The sequence below is a fragment of the Silurus aristotelis genome, assembly GCF_946808225.1.
Source record: "Silurus aristotelis genome assembly, chromosome: 22".
NCBI classification, from domain to species: domain Eukaryota; kingdom Metazoa; phylum Chordata; class Actinopteri; order Siluriformes; family Siluridae; genus Silurus; species Silurus aristotelis.
The window spans coordinates 8354509-8372411 of NC_139595.1; the positions used below are offsets into that span (position 1 = coordinate 8354509).

General features: G+C 39.1%; 1 protein-coding gene across 1 annotated transcript in view; it reads left to right on the forward strand.

Moving 5' to 3' along the window:
- The window catches only part of gpc1b (glypican 1b), a 101766-nt gene that overhangs the window by 63029 nt on the left and 20834 nt on the right, over positions 1-17903 (forward strand). The window contains exon 3 of the mRNA XM_083525811.1: positions 2178-2569. Coding sequence (XP_083381937.1) covers positions 2178-2569 — 392 coding nt within the window. The remainder of the gene's footprint in view (positions 1-2177; positions 2570-17903) is intronic.

Here is a 17903-nt window from a genome sequence, read left to right on the forward strand (position 1 = left end):
TTTGTTTAAAACACAGTGAGATGTATATTCTCTTCAAATAATTTCACAAATAAAGGCATAACTTCTTAACCATCCAACCAACCAACAGAATATTTAAAGAATCAAATAAACAAACAAACCAAGCAACCAACAATGTTCCAACCAAACAAACAACCTCCCAACCAACCAACCTCCCAAACAACGAATCAACCAATCAACTAACCAACCTTCCATCCGAACAAACAAACAAAAAACCTCCCAAATAGCCATCCAGGTTATCATCAGTTATCAGGACCTGTTGTTGTTTTGTTTTGCTTCATGAATTCTTCAGTGTGTAGCCAACAACTTGATTTGGTTGACTTTACAAGTGAAATAAATGACTTGCAACAGCTTCAGCAAGAGTGAAAATGAAATTAAACCGCATGACCTCCTTTAGTAGGTAATGTTATTATATTTTAGCTACTGGGTCAGTTTTAAAATATGTTGTATAATGAGTAAGTGTGTCAGGGCATGCTTAGCCAGCCAGTATTTTAACTGTATTAAAGAGAGCCCACAGTGCAGTGTCAGGTGTTATCAAGATGAGTTTGGGTGAAAGGAGATTAACTCTGACATAGATTTGAATCTTGTTGCTGGCGACCTGGTTCCTTAATTGTTCTTTGTGCAGTTAACTAATGAAAAGAAATGATTAATGCGTGGGGATATGTATATGTGTGTGTGTGTGTGTGTGTGTGTGTGTGTGTGTGTGTGTGTGTGTGTGTGTGTGTGTGTGTGTGTGTGTGTGTATTATATTCACCGCTCTGATTAGTAAATTCTTTCAGAACACACTATGTTGCAAAAAATAGCTGATTTAATGGTGTTTTTTCGTTATAGTCATGCAAAGTTTAATCATGCACCATAAATTTTTTTGAACAAGCACACACACACACACACACACACACACACACACACACACACACACACACACACACACATACACACACACAAACCAGCTCAAATTATTGTGTCAACCAGAACCTCAGACTCAGATTACAACCCTTATTACATTATTCATGTTAGTAAATTATCCATAACTGTCATTAGTATGAACTCTAGTGAACTAGAATGACCTCACGAACATTTTAACAATCAATAACCTCCATTATTCATTTCAATATCTACTTTGTAGGTTTTGATTGTTTCCGGGATCACTAGTCAGAGCTACGGAATTGGTGTATTTTTCCATTTTTTTAATGTGCTTCATCTTCTTTTGTCTTTCCCCAACTCAATTTCTTTCTCTCTTTCTCTCTGATCATCAAATCATATTTAAGGACTGGTCTTATTATTTTTTTTTTTTTTTTTATAAAAAAAAAAACTTGCCATTTATTGGGAAAAATCTAAAATATTGTGCAAATCCCCTTTAGTCTTTGGCTCCCAGGTGCATCAATTTTCACCTTCATTCATCTTTATTTTTCACCAATTTGGATTTTTGAATACAAACCCTACTATTCTGAATCTTTTTTGACCCAGCCGTTTTGCCTATGTCAACATTGCTCAGATCCCTTATCTTTCCGGCTTTCAACACATCTCAAGACTTAAACCCATTCCAAACCCATGGGCATTGCAATGAGATAGTCTTTTCCTTTGTCTGAAATAAAGCACACATATAGCTTGCTCACTTTCTCCCTCCCATCTGTGCTTGACTGAAGTGTTAAATACTTGTATCTCTCTCACAGTTAGACTCTCTGTTACAGGGTCACTCTGAGATTGCGTCATCACCCTCTTTTATAACAGGCTTCAATTCACACTGATTGTTCCTACTTACTGTGTGTGCTGTGGTTGTGTAACCTAGTTTTTCACTTACTGTATTCTGAGCTGATTCCTATACTGGTCCTTTAAGATTGACTATAACTGTAACTGTATGCTTTTTACAGAAGCCCCAAACCAGTTTAAAGTAGAAACAATTGCTTGTGTTTCCCTTTCTCATGAGAACAGGAGTTTAAAGTTGGAAACCATATCCTATAAACATTAAAGTAAATGTTTTATTTTCAACCCCAAATCCTGGCACGCTAAAGAACCTCGCAGTTAAGTGATTACTCTGTTCTTTAACATGAGTTAACTTCATGCACAGAGTATTGGAGCTTTGAGTTTTTAAATATTTCATAGTTTCTACTAAAAAAAATTATTATATGTGGTGTTTTTTTATTTGTAATTTTTTTTAGGTTATTTCCAGGAGCTGCTAAACCGTTCTGAAGCGTCTCTTCATGACTCATTGTCGTCCACCTTCGGCTCACTCTTCTCCCAGAATGCCCAAGTGTTCCGGGATCTATATTCAAATCTGCGGAACTACTACCGTGGTTCCAAAGTAAACCTGGAGGAGGAACTGAACGAATTCTGGGCACGGCTGCTGGAGAGGTTGGTGCGAGGCCTGAACGGGCGCTACCACATCGGCGAAGATTATCTGGATTGTGTGGCAAAACAGGCAGAGACACTTCGTCCCTTCGGAGAAACACTACGAGAGTTCAAGCTCAAGGTCACACGCACTTTTGTGGCTGCACGATCGTTTGTTCAGGGGCTCGTCATTGCTGGGGACGTGGTCCGAAAAGTTTCCCAGGTATGTAGAGCTGTGAAGTTATTTATTTATTCATTTATTTATTTACTTACTTATTAATAGGGAGTGCTTACTCTTGCTTGAAAACATAACCTGGGTTTGATAATGAGATACAAGACTGAATTTGGTTTGATTGCTTGGTCATTTTGGGGCACTAAGGGCAATTAGCTTTTAGAAACTCACAAAAGAGTACTAAAGTCTCTATATAATAGCATGTCTACAGGCCGAGGTCAAAGATCATATAGTGTAATGCCTGTTACATAAGAGTTAATGCGAGTGTGTGTTTCTCAACATAATCTGTATTCCTTCCATTCATTGCATTCGATTTGCATTTGAACATATTTTCATGGACAGAAAACCTTTTACCCACTTACTATATATAAATATTTAAGGGCAGATGTTATATTATGCATTTTCTTTTTTCTTTTTTTTTTTTTTATTGTGTTCATGTGATCAGGAAAGAAATGGGGCACTTCTGTGTTTACTTTAATCTCCACTGACTTACACATAAAAATCTAAAAGGTTCCACCCCTTAAAAGGACAGCTTATACAGATTTAGAGTTTACATTGCATTTGACTGGTGAATTAATGCCCCCAAAAACTGTGCTTAGACTTCCAGTATACAGTTTTTCAATTCAATCTCAATGCACTGCATCTATAGAACAGGGGCATCTTATGACAATGGATTTTTCTGTGAGTATCTTTAGCAACAAATGTGTTAATATAGCCTATAGGATAACTGGAGTATTTTGTAAAAAAATATTTTGTTATATATTCTAAGACCTGGATCTATGGATAATCCATAGCTAAGTAAGTAAAGAGATGAGGATTAAGACAAAACACACATGTGCAAAGTAGCAGGAATGGGACCAGGAACTTGTCTGTCACTGTCTATCTGCTCTCTTCCTGTTTATCTAGTGCTGGATTTTCCTTCATTTTATCTCCAGTAGCCTTGTCCATTAAATCTTCAATTATGCTGAACATACACTTTTTTTTGCCCTGATCTCTTTTTTTTTTTGTTCTTGATTCAAAGTGTCTTGGGGAACTGCTTGGGTATTCAGTCCGGACTCATCCTCTCATATCCGTCATTTAATTCTTTTTTAAATCCCTTTGTCGCCTCTGGCATCCTGCCATGTCTTACTTCTTCCACAGTGTATTTTACTGCATTCATAACACACTTCCAGTCACACACAAGTAAAATACATGTGTTTGTGCAGACAAACACAGCTGTAGTTGTACATACATCTATACATCTAAAACCAGATAATCCATGTTGAAATCTTACATATTCTCAGTGGGGAAGAACACTCACTCATAGATTGTCCAACGTGTGCTGCCAAATACTGTATATGCACAAGTGTGGCACAAGTGTGTAGGGTAATGTTGCTAGGGTTGTTGTTTTTTTTTTATATTGAATTGTTCTTGTTTTAAAACAAGGTTGTGGGTGGGAAAAAAAAGGCCATGGGTACTAGAGCTTTTGGTCAGGTAGTCTTCAATCTTCAGGGAGCAATCAAGAGAATTTTTGAATTAATAATAATAAAATAAATAAATATAAAAACAAATTAAATAAATAATACTATGTCATGACTTAAGGAGGAGCAGAAATCAAACTAGATCAATGTGTCAACAATCTACAGTAAGTATGAGTAATGTGTTATAAAAAGTAAACAATTCATGAAATTCTAAAAAGATAGTTAAGGAAGGTGTAAATCAGACTGCATTATTTGAAACACACTTTCATTTTTACAACCTTATAACCGCTTTATCTGTGTGAAGATGTTTTGAAACTATAACATTTTTTTTTAATTGAATAGAACTTTAATCACTTTATAGCAACATTTACTAGCTTGCTAACACAAACAAACTTGATGGTATACCATAGAGTATTTTGAAACCACATGATTTAAAGTTTATGTGATTTATCCACCATTATGATAAAGTAATTAATTCACGCCGATTCCGTCAAAACATTTAATCCTTGTTTAAAATCAGACTCAGCAATTCATCCCATGCAAGATTCCCACAATCTTGAAAAGTCATGGAATTACCCTTCTTCTTCTTCTTCTTCTTCTTCTTCTTTCGGCTGCTCCCATTAGGGGTCGCCACAGCGGATCATCCGTCTCCATACCACCCTGTCCTCTACATCTGCCTCTTTCACACCAACTACCTGCATGTCTTCCCTCACCACATCCATGAACCTCCTCCTTGGCCTTCCTCTTTTCCTCCTACCTGGTGGCTCCATCTTCAGCATTTTTCTACCAATATAATTCGTGTCCCTTCTCTGCACATGTCCAAACCATCTCAATCTCGCCTCCCTCACCTTGTCACCAAAACATCCTACATGTGCTGTCCCTCTAATAAACTCATTTCTAATCTTGTCCATCCTCGTCACTCCCAACGAAAACCTTAACATCTTCAGCTCTGCTACCTCCAGCTCCATCTCCTGTCTTTTACTCAATGCCACTGTCTCTAATCCATACAACATCGCAGGTCTCACCACAGTCCTATAAACTTTCCCTTTCATTCTTGCAGATACCCTACTATCACAAATCACTCCTGTCACTCTTCTCCACCCACTCCACCCTGCCTGCACTCTTTTCTTTACTTCTCTAACACACTCTCCATTACTTTGCACTGTTGACCCCAGGTACCTGAACTCCTCCACCTTCTCCACCTCTTCTCCCTGCAACCGCATCACTCCACTGCCCTCCCTCTCATTCACACACATGTACTCTGTCTTACTCCTACTGACTTTCATTCCCCTTCTCTCAAGCGCATATCTCCACCTCTCCAGGCTCTTCTCAACCTGCTCTCTACTCTCACCACAAATCACAATATCATCTGCAAACATCATAGTCCAGGGAGACTCCTGTCTGACCTCGTCCGTCAACCTGTCCATCACCACTGCAAACAGGAAAGGGCTCAGGGCCGATCCTTGATGCAGTCCAAACTTCACCCTGAACCAGTCTGTCGTACCTACTGCACACTTCACTGCCGTCACACTGTCCTCATACATGTCCTGCACCACCCTCACATACTTCTCTGACACACCTGACTTCCTCATACAATACCACAACTCCTCTCTCGGCACCCTGTCGTACGCTTTCTCTAAATCCACAAATACACAATGCAGCTCCTTCTGTCCTTCTCTATACTTCTCCATCAACATCCTCAAAGCAAATAAGGCATCTGTGGTGCTCTTCCTCGGCATGAAACCATACTGTTGCTCACAGATGGTCACCTCTTCTCTCAGCCTGGCTTCCACTACTCTTTCCCATAACTTCATGGTGTGACTGATCAACTTAATTCCCCTGTAGTTACTGCAGGTCTGCACATCTCCCTTATGTTTAAAGATCGGTACCAGCACACTCCTTCTCCATTCCTCAGGCATCCTCTCCCCTTCCAGAATCCTGTTAAACAATCTGGTTAAAAAACTCCACTGCCATCTCTCCTAAACATCTCCACGCTTCTACTGGTATGTCATCTGGTCCAACCGACTTTCCATTCTTCATCCTCTTAATCGCTGCTCTCACTTCCTCCTTACTAATCCTATCTACATCCTGCTTCACCAACTCCACATCCTCCAACCTTCTCTCTCTCTGATTTTCCTCATTCATCAGCTGCTCAAAATACTCCCTCCATCTTCTCAACACACTCTCCTCATTAGTCAACACATTTCCCTCTCCATCCTTTATTGCTCTAACTTGCAGTACATCCTTCCCAGCTCGGTCCCTCTGCCTGGCCAATCGGTACAAATCCTTTTCTCCTTCCTTAGTGTCCAACCTCTTATACAGCTCCTCATATGCCTTTTCCTTGGCTTTCGCCACATCCCTTTTTACCTGCTGCCGCATCTCCTTGTACTCCTGCCTACTTTTCTCATCACTCTGTCGATCCCACTTCTGTTTTGCCAACCTCTTTCCCCTAATGCTCTCCTGCACTTCCTCATTCCACCACCACGTCTCCTTGTCTTGCTTTCTATTTCCAGATGTTACACCAAGTAACACTGCCTCCCTTATCGCTCCTGCAGTAGTTGCCCAATCATCCAGCACCTCTTCACCACCACCAAGCCCCTGTCTGACCTCTTCCCTGAACCTCACACTACACTCTTCCTCCTTCAGTTTCCACCATCTTATTCTTCTTTCAATCCTTACTTTCCTCCTCTTCTTCTTCGCCTCCAAAACCATCCTACAGACCACCATCCGATGCTGTCTAGCTACACTGTCCCCCGCCAACACCTTACAGTCTCCAATCTCCTTCAGGTTGCATCTCCTACACAGAACATAATCCACCTGTGTGCACCTTCCTCCACTCTTATACGTCACCCTATGATCCTCCTTCTTCTTAAAATACGTGTTCACCACTGCCATTTCCATCCTTTTAGCAAAATCTACCACCATCTGCCCTTCCACATTCCTCTCCTTGAAACCATACCTACCCATCACCTCCTCATCACCTCTGTTCCCTTCACCTACATGCCCATTAAAGTCTGCCCCAATCACCAATCGTTCTTTCCTAGGTACACCATCTACCACTTCATCTAATTCACTCCAGAATCTTTCCTTCTCCTCCATCTCACAGCCAACTTGTGGAGCATAGGCACTGATGACATTTATCATCATCCCTTCAACCTCCACCTTCACGATCATCACCCTATCAGAAACTCTCTTCACCTCCACTACACTCTTACTGTACTCTTCCTTCAGAATCACCCCTACACCATTTCTCTTTCCATCCACACCATGATAAAACAGTTTAAACCCACCTCCAATGTTCCTGGCCTTACTCCCTTTCCACTTGGTCTCCTGAACACACAGCATATCTACCTTTCTCCTCTCCATCATATCAGCTACCTCTCTCCCTTTACCCGTCATAGTACCAACATTTAAAGTACCAACCCGAACCTCTACTCTCCTACACTGCTCCTTTTCCCGCCGTCTCTGTAGACGTCTTCCTCCTCTCCTTCTCCTCCTTCGGCCAACAGTAGCCCAATTTCCACCGGTACCCTGTCGGCTAACGATACCTGTGGCAGTCGTTGTTAACCCGGGCCTCGACCGATCCGGTATGAATATGCTTTTTATTAGTTTCCAGCGTTGTGCTAATATTTTGAATTTGCAATATTGCTAAGTGACAAAACTAAAAATCCCTGTTGTTGGGAACTTGAAGCCAAAGAAGCAAGGGAGCAAATTTGGCTGTGCAATCTCTCTGTGTGAGAGAGAGGTGCAATAATTACTTTTTCTCCTGTCAGTCACAGAGTCACTAGGCAATTGGGGCAATCTGTGAGCTATGTGTTACATTGCCCTGCGTTGCAGCATGAGTAGCAGCTTGGGAAGATTCGTCTGGCTTCGTGTTTTTAAAGAAGCATGTGTTAGCCTTCACTGTCCCCAGTCAGTAGCTGTTGTATGATGGGGAGAACTAGCTGCTGGGTGAGAATTGTAGTGTGACCAAATTCTCACTGCAGTACTGAACAAATTCCCAGGGTATTGGTGGATGAGAGGATAGGACCCTGGGTTGTTGATGTGTAGGTCAGTGGTTCAAACCATAGCACTGTCCAGCTGCCACTGCTGGGCCCTTGAGCAATGATCTGCTTTATCTAACTGTAGCATCTGTCTGTGTCTGTATCATGGCGGACCCTGTGTTCTAGTTTCAGGTTCCCACTGTAACAAGCCGGCACAGTCAATAAAAATATCTGTTGTGATTATTATTAGTAGTAGTATACATGTTATCTCATATTATATATCAAATTGGGGATCTGAAAAGTTTATTCACAAAAAAACTTTTAATCATATCCATTGTTCTTTTTTACTTAAACTAAAGAAAGTTTGTTACATTGCACGTAACATTTTATTACGAAACGGTTTTATTACTATTAGTACCATTGCTTGTTTTAAATATTACATGAATCAATTTTGTGCATTGTATGATGTAAAACTAAGGATTGCGTGTTATAATTATAACTAAGTCATATGAGTCTTGTTAACTTACAGTTAAATCAATTCTTCTTCTTTCGGCTATAAATATATATATATATATATATTTTTAATTAAAGTTCAAATTAAAGCATAATAAATGTTTTGTCCTTATGGCTTTAAGTTTATCCCTAATGAGCAAACCAGTGGTGACGGTGGCAAGTAAAAACTCCTTGAGATGCCATGAGTAAGGAACATTGAGGGAAACCAGGCACAAAAGGAAGCCCATCCTCATCTGGGTGGCACCAACTGTACATTCATTACAGTTCCATCATTGATGAGGTGCACTGTTCAGTGAGAGTTGCACTGTTCATGCAAAGATTCTAAAAATACATCAATAAATAATGGTTCTAAAATACATCACCAAACCGATTTCATTAAGCTTTTGACATTTCCTCACACAAGATGTTTATTATTGTTTACATGATTTCCTTAACAGTAGTTATAACTGAACTTGTAACCCTTCAGTGGTGTTATGGTGAAAAAGTGAAAACAGTTAGACTACAGTGCTTAAAGAAAAATTATTTACCAAATGGAGATAATAAAGAAAATATTCAGTCATTTCACCAACGTACAATCAACACACAAAAGAATTGCATGTACCTACATTTATATGCCAGTTTCTTCCTTTTCTTCACTGTACCCATGTTTCCCTCCAGACTGACTGATCTTCATAGAGTAAAATATGCTTATATTTGATTCAGCTAGTATTGGGTACCATTTTTTCCCCCCTCAATAATACAGTTGTGAAGTATAATACAGATCCCCTCTAGGTTCAATTCAATTCACTTCATTTTTATTTGTATAGCGCTTTTAACAATGAACATTGTCTCAAAGCAGCTTTACACAGATAATGCGGTGATTAAAAATGAATATGTTCTTTATGAGTAAGTTTGTCCCTGATGAGCAAGCCGGTGGCGACTGGCGACTGTGGCAAGGAAAAACTCCCCGAGATGGCATAAGGAAGAAACCTTGAGAGGAACCAGACTCAAGAGGGAACCCATCCTCATCTGGGTTACACCGAATGTCCATTTGTGGCGGGTATACAATGTTGCGGGGTGCAGTGATGATGATCAAAAGCGAAGTGTATTTCTGAGTCAGTGTAGGAGACTGTTGACATCAACTACAGTCCAATCCAGGCAGGCCTGGATGAAGTGGGAAGATCCACGGGGGGGAGAGGGGCAGGAACAGTGGTCACTGGAGCCTCAGGAGCATGTTTAACTCGACCGAGAGAGAGAGAGAGAGAGAGAGAGAGAGAGAGAGAGAGAGAGTGACAGGAAGAGAAGGATATGGATTATTAAGTGTACCTATTGTTGCATGAGAGTTAAAGTCACTGTGCAGTTTGGACTCCGGCAAGACTCGCTATAGCAGCATAACTAAAAGGGAGAACCAGAAGGCAACACAGACATGAGGGATCTCTGGGATAAGAGACGGCCCACCACAACACCATCAACAAACCTGAGTGAACACGTGAATGTGAGGGGACGACAGCGTACAAATATCCCAGTTCACCAAACACTCTATATCAATGTTCCCTCCAGATCTGAGCCTTTACCTGAGAAAAAATCTACTGATTAAAGGCTTGACACACACACTCTAGGTATACTATTTAGAAGTTAGTGTGGAATATGCAGTGAATATTTTGTGGCCTTAAATCAATATGGTAATCACAGTCAAATGGCAAACCTGAGAATGCAAAAAGAACTACTGAGGCTTTTACCTACCATCGAAATGTCACTGAGTCTGCTTTGCTGATGAGGTTAGGGACCACACACACACACACACACACACACACACACACACACACGCACACACACACATCTGTTGACCTTCATGGGCATGTTTATTTGAGTCAGCTTACAGTTAGCTTGTTATACCTGGAAATGCTGCTCATCTGTGATGCATTTTCACACAGTGCCTCATTTATCATTCATATACTCAATTTATGAGGGCCAAACAAAAGACTTCCGTGATACAGATTTGCTCCTTACTCGTGTTTATAAATGACAAAGTGCGTATGCATATGCAACACAGCTGCAGCTTTTGTGCAGCCAACATATACTATATGGGGAAATGTACTGGGTCACAATTTTCATAGACATATGTACTTTTCCTTGAAATGTAAGAAATTCCTTGAGAATTAATCTAGGAGACCCAAACCTGTTTCAACATGACAACGGCGTGTACTAAAAAAAATGGCTCCATTCAGATATAGGTAACATTGTTTAGAGGAGAAGATCTTGAGTGGCCTTCTGTAGAGCTTTTATCCAACCTATTGAACGCCTTTATGATGAATTGGAACGCTGACTGCCACCGGATTCCCTCACACTACCTCAGTACCTTACTTTACTAATGTCCTTGTGGCTGAATGAGCACACATCTCCACAACCACACTTCGTAATCTAGAAGTAATCTAGAACATCTTTCTAGAAGAGTATAGGTTATTATAACAGCAAATGAGGACTAAATGTGGAATGGGGTGTCTAAAAAGCACAAATAAATCATATTGTGGTGTCCACAAACTTTTTTCCATTTAGCGTATCTCCATAAATGTGCACTCATACGGCACAAAAGCAAAAGGCACACGGAGCAAAAATAAATACAGACTACCATAATTTCCGGACTCTAAAGCGCACCCATATATAAGCCGCACCCACTGAATTTTACAAATATTTTTATTTTTAACATAAATAAGCCGCATGTCTACACTAATGTACTTTACACAGGCTTTAACGAAAAACACGTTACACACGGTGTAACGGGTGAAATATGTTGCGCTTACTTTAGGAGCATAGCGGTATTTTGGGAATAGCCTGACACTGCATTTTTCCGCTATTACTGTGTGTTCAAGACGAGGATTATGTCTTTATTATTTTCTGATGCTCATTTCTAAGTTTCTATGACTAACCCATAACGCTGTTGCCAAGAAAAATAAAAAAAGCACGAGTTTTGGAAACCTGTCTGTGCTTATATGATTTTCTGTTGCAACTGGAGTTAGTGAGCTCTCCCTTCACCCAAACTCAACGCGTTACAACGGCTTGTATCTAAACAGTAGCCGACCAAGAAAGTCATTGTTCACTGTCTTCCTCCTTCCTTTCACAACTATTTCTCTCCGGAGTTTATCTTTTGGCATCGTCGTGCGTTTAAAAATCACCCGATGGAAGTTTCAGCTTAGAACACAGGTGAGGTAAGTTTTTTCTTTTCCGTTAGGAAATTTCATTGGTCTAATGTTATAGGGTTCAGTTTATTGGCTTGAAGTTTATGAAACCGGGAAAAACCCAGGAAAAAATCATAAATTGGTCGCTTCGTTGTTTAAGCCGCGGGGTTCAAAACGTGGGAAAAGTGTAGCGGCTTATAGTCCAAAAATACAGTAAATAGAGAATTATTTTCTAAGGTCAGAGCATACAAAATCTTCCAGTAATGCAGCTCAGCCATTGCAGTGCTTCAGTGACCAAAGTTACAGACTTTATCACTTCTATTGGTGCTCATTTTCCATTTAGTTTGTTCTAAGGAAATACATTTTTAAATTATGAACTTGTTTTTAATTGCTGTCTTTCACAGTATTAAAATAAAACAAATGTAAATGAGAGTTTGAGACCTTAGTAGTCTGGTAGGATGTAATCTTTGAAAAAAAAAAGCGTGCCACTGTTTCTATACATCTGCAGTATGTTGTTTGTTTGATTTTGTGTGAAATGCAAATAGAGAAATATAAGAATTAGGCACACGTTTCTTTGTTGTCAAGCTGTCAGACACTGCAAATGTTGACACTTTTTTTTTTTTACTGTGCAAAGGCACTCACTGAAGCACAAAGAGTCTGTAATGCACTTAATGATTAGTTTCACACAGGCCCACCTGTTCATTTAATAGCATACTGGTTTCCCACAACTCCTCCTCCTATTCACAGCCATTACCTGATCACACCCCCAGTGCCACAAAGCTATTGGACAGTGTAATTTGTGTCCACAATTGCAACTCTTGTGAATTATAAAATCTAAAGCCTGCTAATTGAAGTAGGCCTTAGTAAGTCACTGTATATATAAATCTCTTGAGTTGTTAATGATAAAATATAGAATAATAATATATAAGATTTTTGATTCATTACTAGTGCATGTGTCCCAGGATACAATTATATGTGCCCAGGTGTCTCTAATTTTTTAACCCAATGTAATGTGACTGATATATTCTGCTTAATTCAGCCGAGTCCAGGACACACGTTCCATTACTCATTACTCGTTACTCAACTGTGACATTTTGAGGAATTGCAAATCAGGCAGGACTTTCAATGAGGTCATGGTTGGGGAAAAGCAAAATAATTTATATAAGAGACAAAAAGGAGATGAGAGGATATCTGTGTGATGAATGAATAGTTGCTTTAACAATGACCTCCATCAAAATGTAAGGTTGGCCTTGTTCAGAGAGAGCGAGCACAGAGAGCAATCCTGAGTCCTGGTGGCGTTTTGAGGTGTGCAAGAGGCCGTTTGATTGTCAATGTGTAATAGTCAAATAAACCCGAGAGTGAAAGTCATGAGCGAAATGAAAAAAGGAAGACATATTTGTGATAAAGGGTTTTTCTCTGTAAGAGTGTGTAAATGTGTGTGTAGGTGTGTTTTTCTTTGTGCATGTATATGAAACACCACAGGAAGCAACAACACACCTTTTCTTTTTTTTTTTTCATTTTAATGTCTTGTCCTGTAACTCATGCTTAATCTAATCTAGAACAAAATTCATAATTCTAATAATGTGTAAAGTTAAATGTTCCGTGTGGAAGGAATGTTGTTAAAAACATTAAAATATTAAAAGTGCTTCAATGGAGCCTAAAGTGGACCGTAGGTGTTAAAAGGAAAAACTACCCCAATGCACATTATATTGGTTTGTATTCGAATAGCTGTTTTGTCCCAAGTGATTTTGAATTCTACCTGCTCTGATGCCATAAGGGAAATTTGCTAACACAGTTAATTAATTAATTATTTTGTTTATTTGTTTGTTTCATGGTCAGTTTTTGCTGTTATTTACTAAAACATAAGAGCAAGAACAAAAATGTATTTACTCTCAACTGTCCAGCAATGTTCAGTGTCCTATTAATGAGAAATCTTTTAATACTTTCAATATTGGATACAGGTACAACTGGGTTCAAAAATTCACAATGCAATGCAGCCATACTTTTGACAGGATTATTTACATTTGCGGTGAATTTACATTCACATTTACATTTGCGGCATTTAGCAGACACCATTGTCTAGAGTGAAGTACACAAGTGCTTTGAGTCTCTAGCAATGAATAAATCTACACTGGTATGCCAGATTACAAAGTTAATATAAATATAACTCTTAATTTCTACAAGCAAAATTTGATTATGAGCATGAAATTATAATTGTATTACAATGGACATTGTCCCAAAGAATATAAATATAAACTGATTGGTTAGTTAAACCAATTGTGATCAGTGATCGATTCATGAAAGCAATGGTGATCAGTAGATGGTTGATGAAGCACAATTCATTCATGGTGTGTTAGGCAAACCTGCTCATTACAAGACAGTAATTAGTGTCTGCAAAACAAAATGTTGTATGTGTTTCATAAGGCTGTTTTTCAAACCCTAAAGAGGTCCGGGGATAATTACTGCTGGCACCAATAACACTAAACAGGATGTTAAAAGCAATAGTTGAGAGAAATGGGAAAATTGGAGAAATTTTAAGCTCAGTGTTTAAGATTCAGTGGTCTGATTAGAAAGTTGTCAATTCAATATCCCAGCAGCACCAAACTGTTGCTCCTGGGCCCTTGAGCAAGGTCTTTAACCTACACCTGCTCGGTGTATAAATAAAACGTCAGTCTGGAATAGGGCATCTGCCAAATGCAAGTAAAAGTAATGTAGGAAATACATTGAAAAGATGAATGTCTATGAATGACATTACGAATGAATACAACACGTTTTCATACCTGAAGATCACACAAATTATGTTTATATACAAATTATAAAAGATGCATTTTTTTCCTCCAAAATAACAAAACTTAAAAAAATCGAAACGTTGCGATACTTCTTTAGTCATGTTTTCCTTCTCTCATGCATTTAGTCAAACATCGACAAGGCTTTTTTTCTGTCTTTTGCTCTCTCGCTCTCCCTCACTATCTCCCTCTCCCGCTCTCTCTCTCGCTCCATGTCTTTTCTTTCTCTCTCTCTCTTTCTCTCTCTCTTTCTCTCTCTCTCTCTATCTGATTTGATGCCAGTTTCGGTCAGTAACTCACTAAATGAGTTTCGCATTAGAAGGAGGGAACTGGCCTCTCACACTCATCTGACACATCATCTGTTTAATGATAAGTAAAAATGAAATTAACAAAGGGAAGTGAACAAGATCAAGAATAAACAGAAAGCTTTTGACAGTCTTTCAGTAGAGTAGAACTAAGCAAATGACAGGAGAGAAAAGTTTTAAAGTAGGGAGGAACAGTAAAAAGAGACAGAGCACAGCTGGATATCCTCTTGCAACAGCAATCTGCCTTTCCTTTGCTTTCTACTTCAGTTATAGTTCTTATTTAAGGCAGTGTTTCATTCATGTCCTTGTAACTAGGCCATTCAGAGCGATGTTTTTTTAACTAAATGCGATATACTCTATATAGATGGACACAACATTATTGTCATTGTATTGTACATGCACTTAGCAACGAAATTTAGCTTCTAAGAGAATTGCAAATAGTTGCATAGAGAGAGAGAGAGAGAGAGAGAGAGAGAGAGAGAGAGAGAGAGAGAGAGATCTGTACATATGCAGTTAGTATATAATCCGCATATGTACGAATATAAGCTAGGATCAGATATGATCTACACCTTAAAACAGAATAAAGAATACAGAATGGGGAAGAACTGCATAATAATTACAGGCTGTGAAAAAAAAACACCAGTGAAATATCAGTGTTTTAACACGGCATGGTAACAGTTGTGGGAAAGAACTGGCCATCACCTTCTGCACCTTGTGCTATTTTTTGACCATACTCAACATAACCAGTTTCTGCAACAGGTTTTTTTGTCTCTGTTTTTTTATTTTTTCACAGCATGTCATGAGGCTTGAACTGAAATAAGTTCAAGTCTGCTCTTCTCTCCAAATACAATCAGGCAAGTCAGAGAGTAATGGAGTATGTTAACAGATGTATTTTCAAAATGCAAAAAGATTTAGGCTGCCACTTCATTCGGCTGCTGAGAATATAGCGACTTTCTCTATGTATGTATGTATGTATGTATGTATGTATGCATGTATATATATATATATATATATATATATATATATATATATATATATATATATATATATATATATATATATATATATATATATATTAAAAGCTTGTTAAAATAGAATAGTGGTAGAGGTTAGCTAAGTTGAATTTCATCAGTGCAGGATGTGGCGTATAGTATATTCAAATGAAAGATTGATGCAATGTGTTGCAATGCATGCCTATATCAGAACATTGATAGTCAACATATACAGTGAGGAAAATAAGTATTTGAACACCCTGCTATTTTGCAAGTTCTCCCATTTAGAAATCATGGAGGGGTCTGAAATTGTCATCGTAGGTGCATGTCCACTGTGAGAGACATAATCTAAAAAAAAAACATCCAGAAATCACAATGTATGATTTTTAAACTATTTATTTGTATTATACAGCTGCAAATAAGTATTTGAACATCTGTCTATCAGCTAGAATTCTGACCCTCAAAGACCTGTTAGTCTGCCTTTATAATGTCCACCCCCACTACATTTATTATCCTAAATTAGATGCACCTGTTTGAGGTCGTTACCTACATAAAGACACCTGTCCACCCCATACAATCAGTAAGAATCCAACTACTAACATGGCCAAGACCAAAGAGCTGTCCAAAGACACTAGAGACCAAATTATACACCTCCACAAGGCTGGAAAGGGCTACGGGGAAATTGCCAAGCAGCTTGGTGAAAAAAGGTCCACCCGGACTGGGGCTCCATGCAAGATCTCACCTCGTGGGGTCTCAATGATCCTAAGGAAGGTGAGAAATCAGCCCAGAACTACACGGGAGGAGCTGGTCAATGACCTGAAAAGAGCTGGGACCACCGTTTCCAAGGTTACTGTTGGTAATACACTAAGACGTCATGGTTTGAAATCATGCATGGCACGGAAGGTTCCCCTGCTTAAACCAGCACATGTCCAGGCACGTCTTAAGTTTGCTAATGACTATTTGGATGATCCAGAGGAGTCATGGGAGAAAGTCATGTGGTCAGATGAGACCAAAATAGAACTTTTGGGTCATAATTCCACTAAACGTGTTTGGAGGAAGAAGAATGATGAGTACCATCCCAAGAACACCATCCCTACTGTGAAGCATGGGGGTGGTAGCATCATGCTTTGGGGGTGTTTTTCTGCACATGGGACAGGGCGACTGCACTGTATTAAGGAGAGGATGACCGGGGCCATGTATTGCGAGATTTTGGGGAACAACCTCCTTCCCTCAGTTAGAGCATTGAAGATGGGTCGAGGCTGGGTCTTCCAACATGACAATGACCCGAAGCACACAGCCAGGATAACCAGTTCTGCCGTGGCCTAGCCAGTCTCCAGACCTAAACCCAATAGAGAATCTTTGGAGGGAGCTCAAACTCTGTTTTTCTCAGCGACAGGCCGGAAACCTGACTGATCTAGAGAAGATCTGTGTGGAGGAGTGAGCCAAAATCCCTCCTGCAGTGTGTGCAAACCTGGTGAAAAACTACAGGAAACGTGTAATTGCAAACAAAGGCTCCTGTACCAAATATTAACATTGACTTTCTCAGGTGTTCAAATACTTATTTGCAGCTGTATCATAAAAATAAATAGTTAAAAAAATCATACATTGTGATTTTACATTGTAAAAATCTGTCTGTCTAGGTAGAAAGGATGTGACAATTTAAAACGGAACCAATGCTTCTGCTGAAGCAGTAACATTCCTCATTGATTGCTGTGTCTGAAAAGGGTTTGATCATCTTTCATCATTGTGTGAGTGTTAACAGTCGTTGCAATGCTGCGCTCTCACAGCAGCAATTTTGCTAAAGGCTCATTGTGTCTGTATTAAATGAATGCCATTGTGATTATTCCCATCAGTATGTTTTCCACATCGATGGTGTTAATAATGCTGATTTTAATTATTGCAAAACCTACAAAACACAATCCACAAAACAGGTTAATCTATTATGTTCAATTACGAATCTCTTTAATTCTTTGACAGTCATGCTGTATTAAATGCCTTCTCTGGGTTCACAGATCTTTGAATTTAACTGTGATAAATTGCTATTTAAATATATTAATAATCTGTAGAAATTAGCATGTGGATGAACAAAAATAGAGAGAGAGAGAGAGAGAGAGAGAGAGAGAGAGAGAGA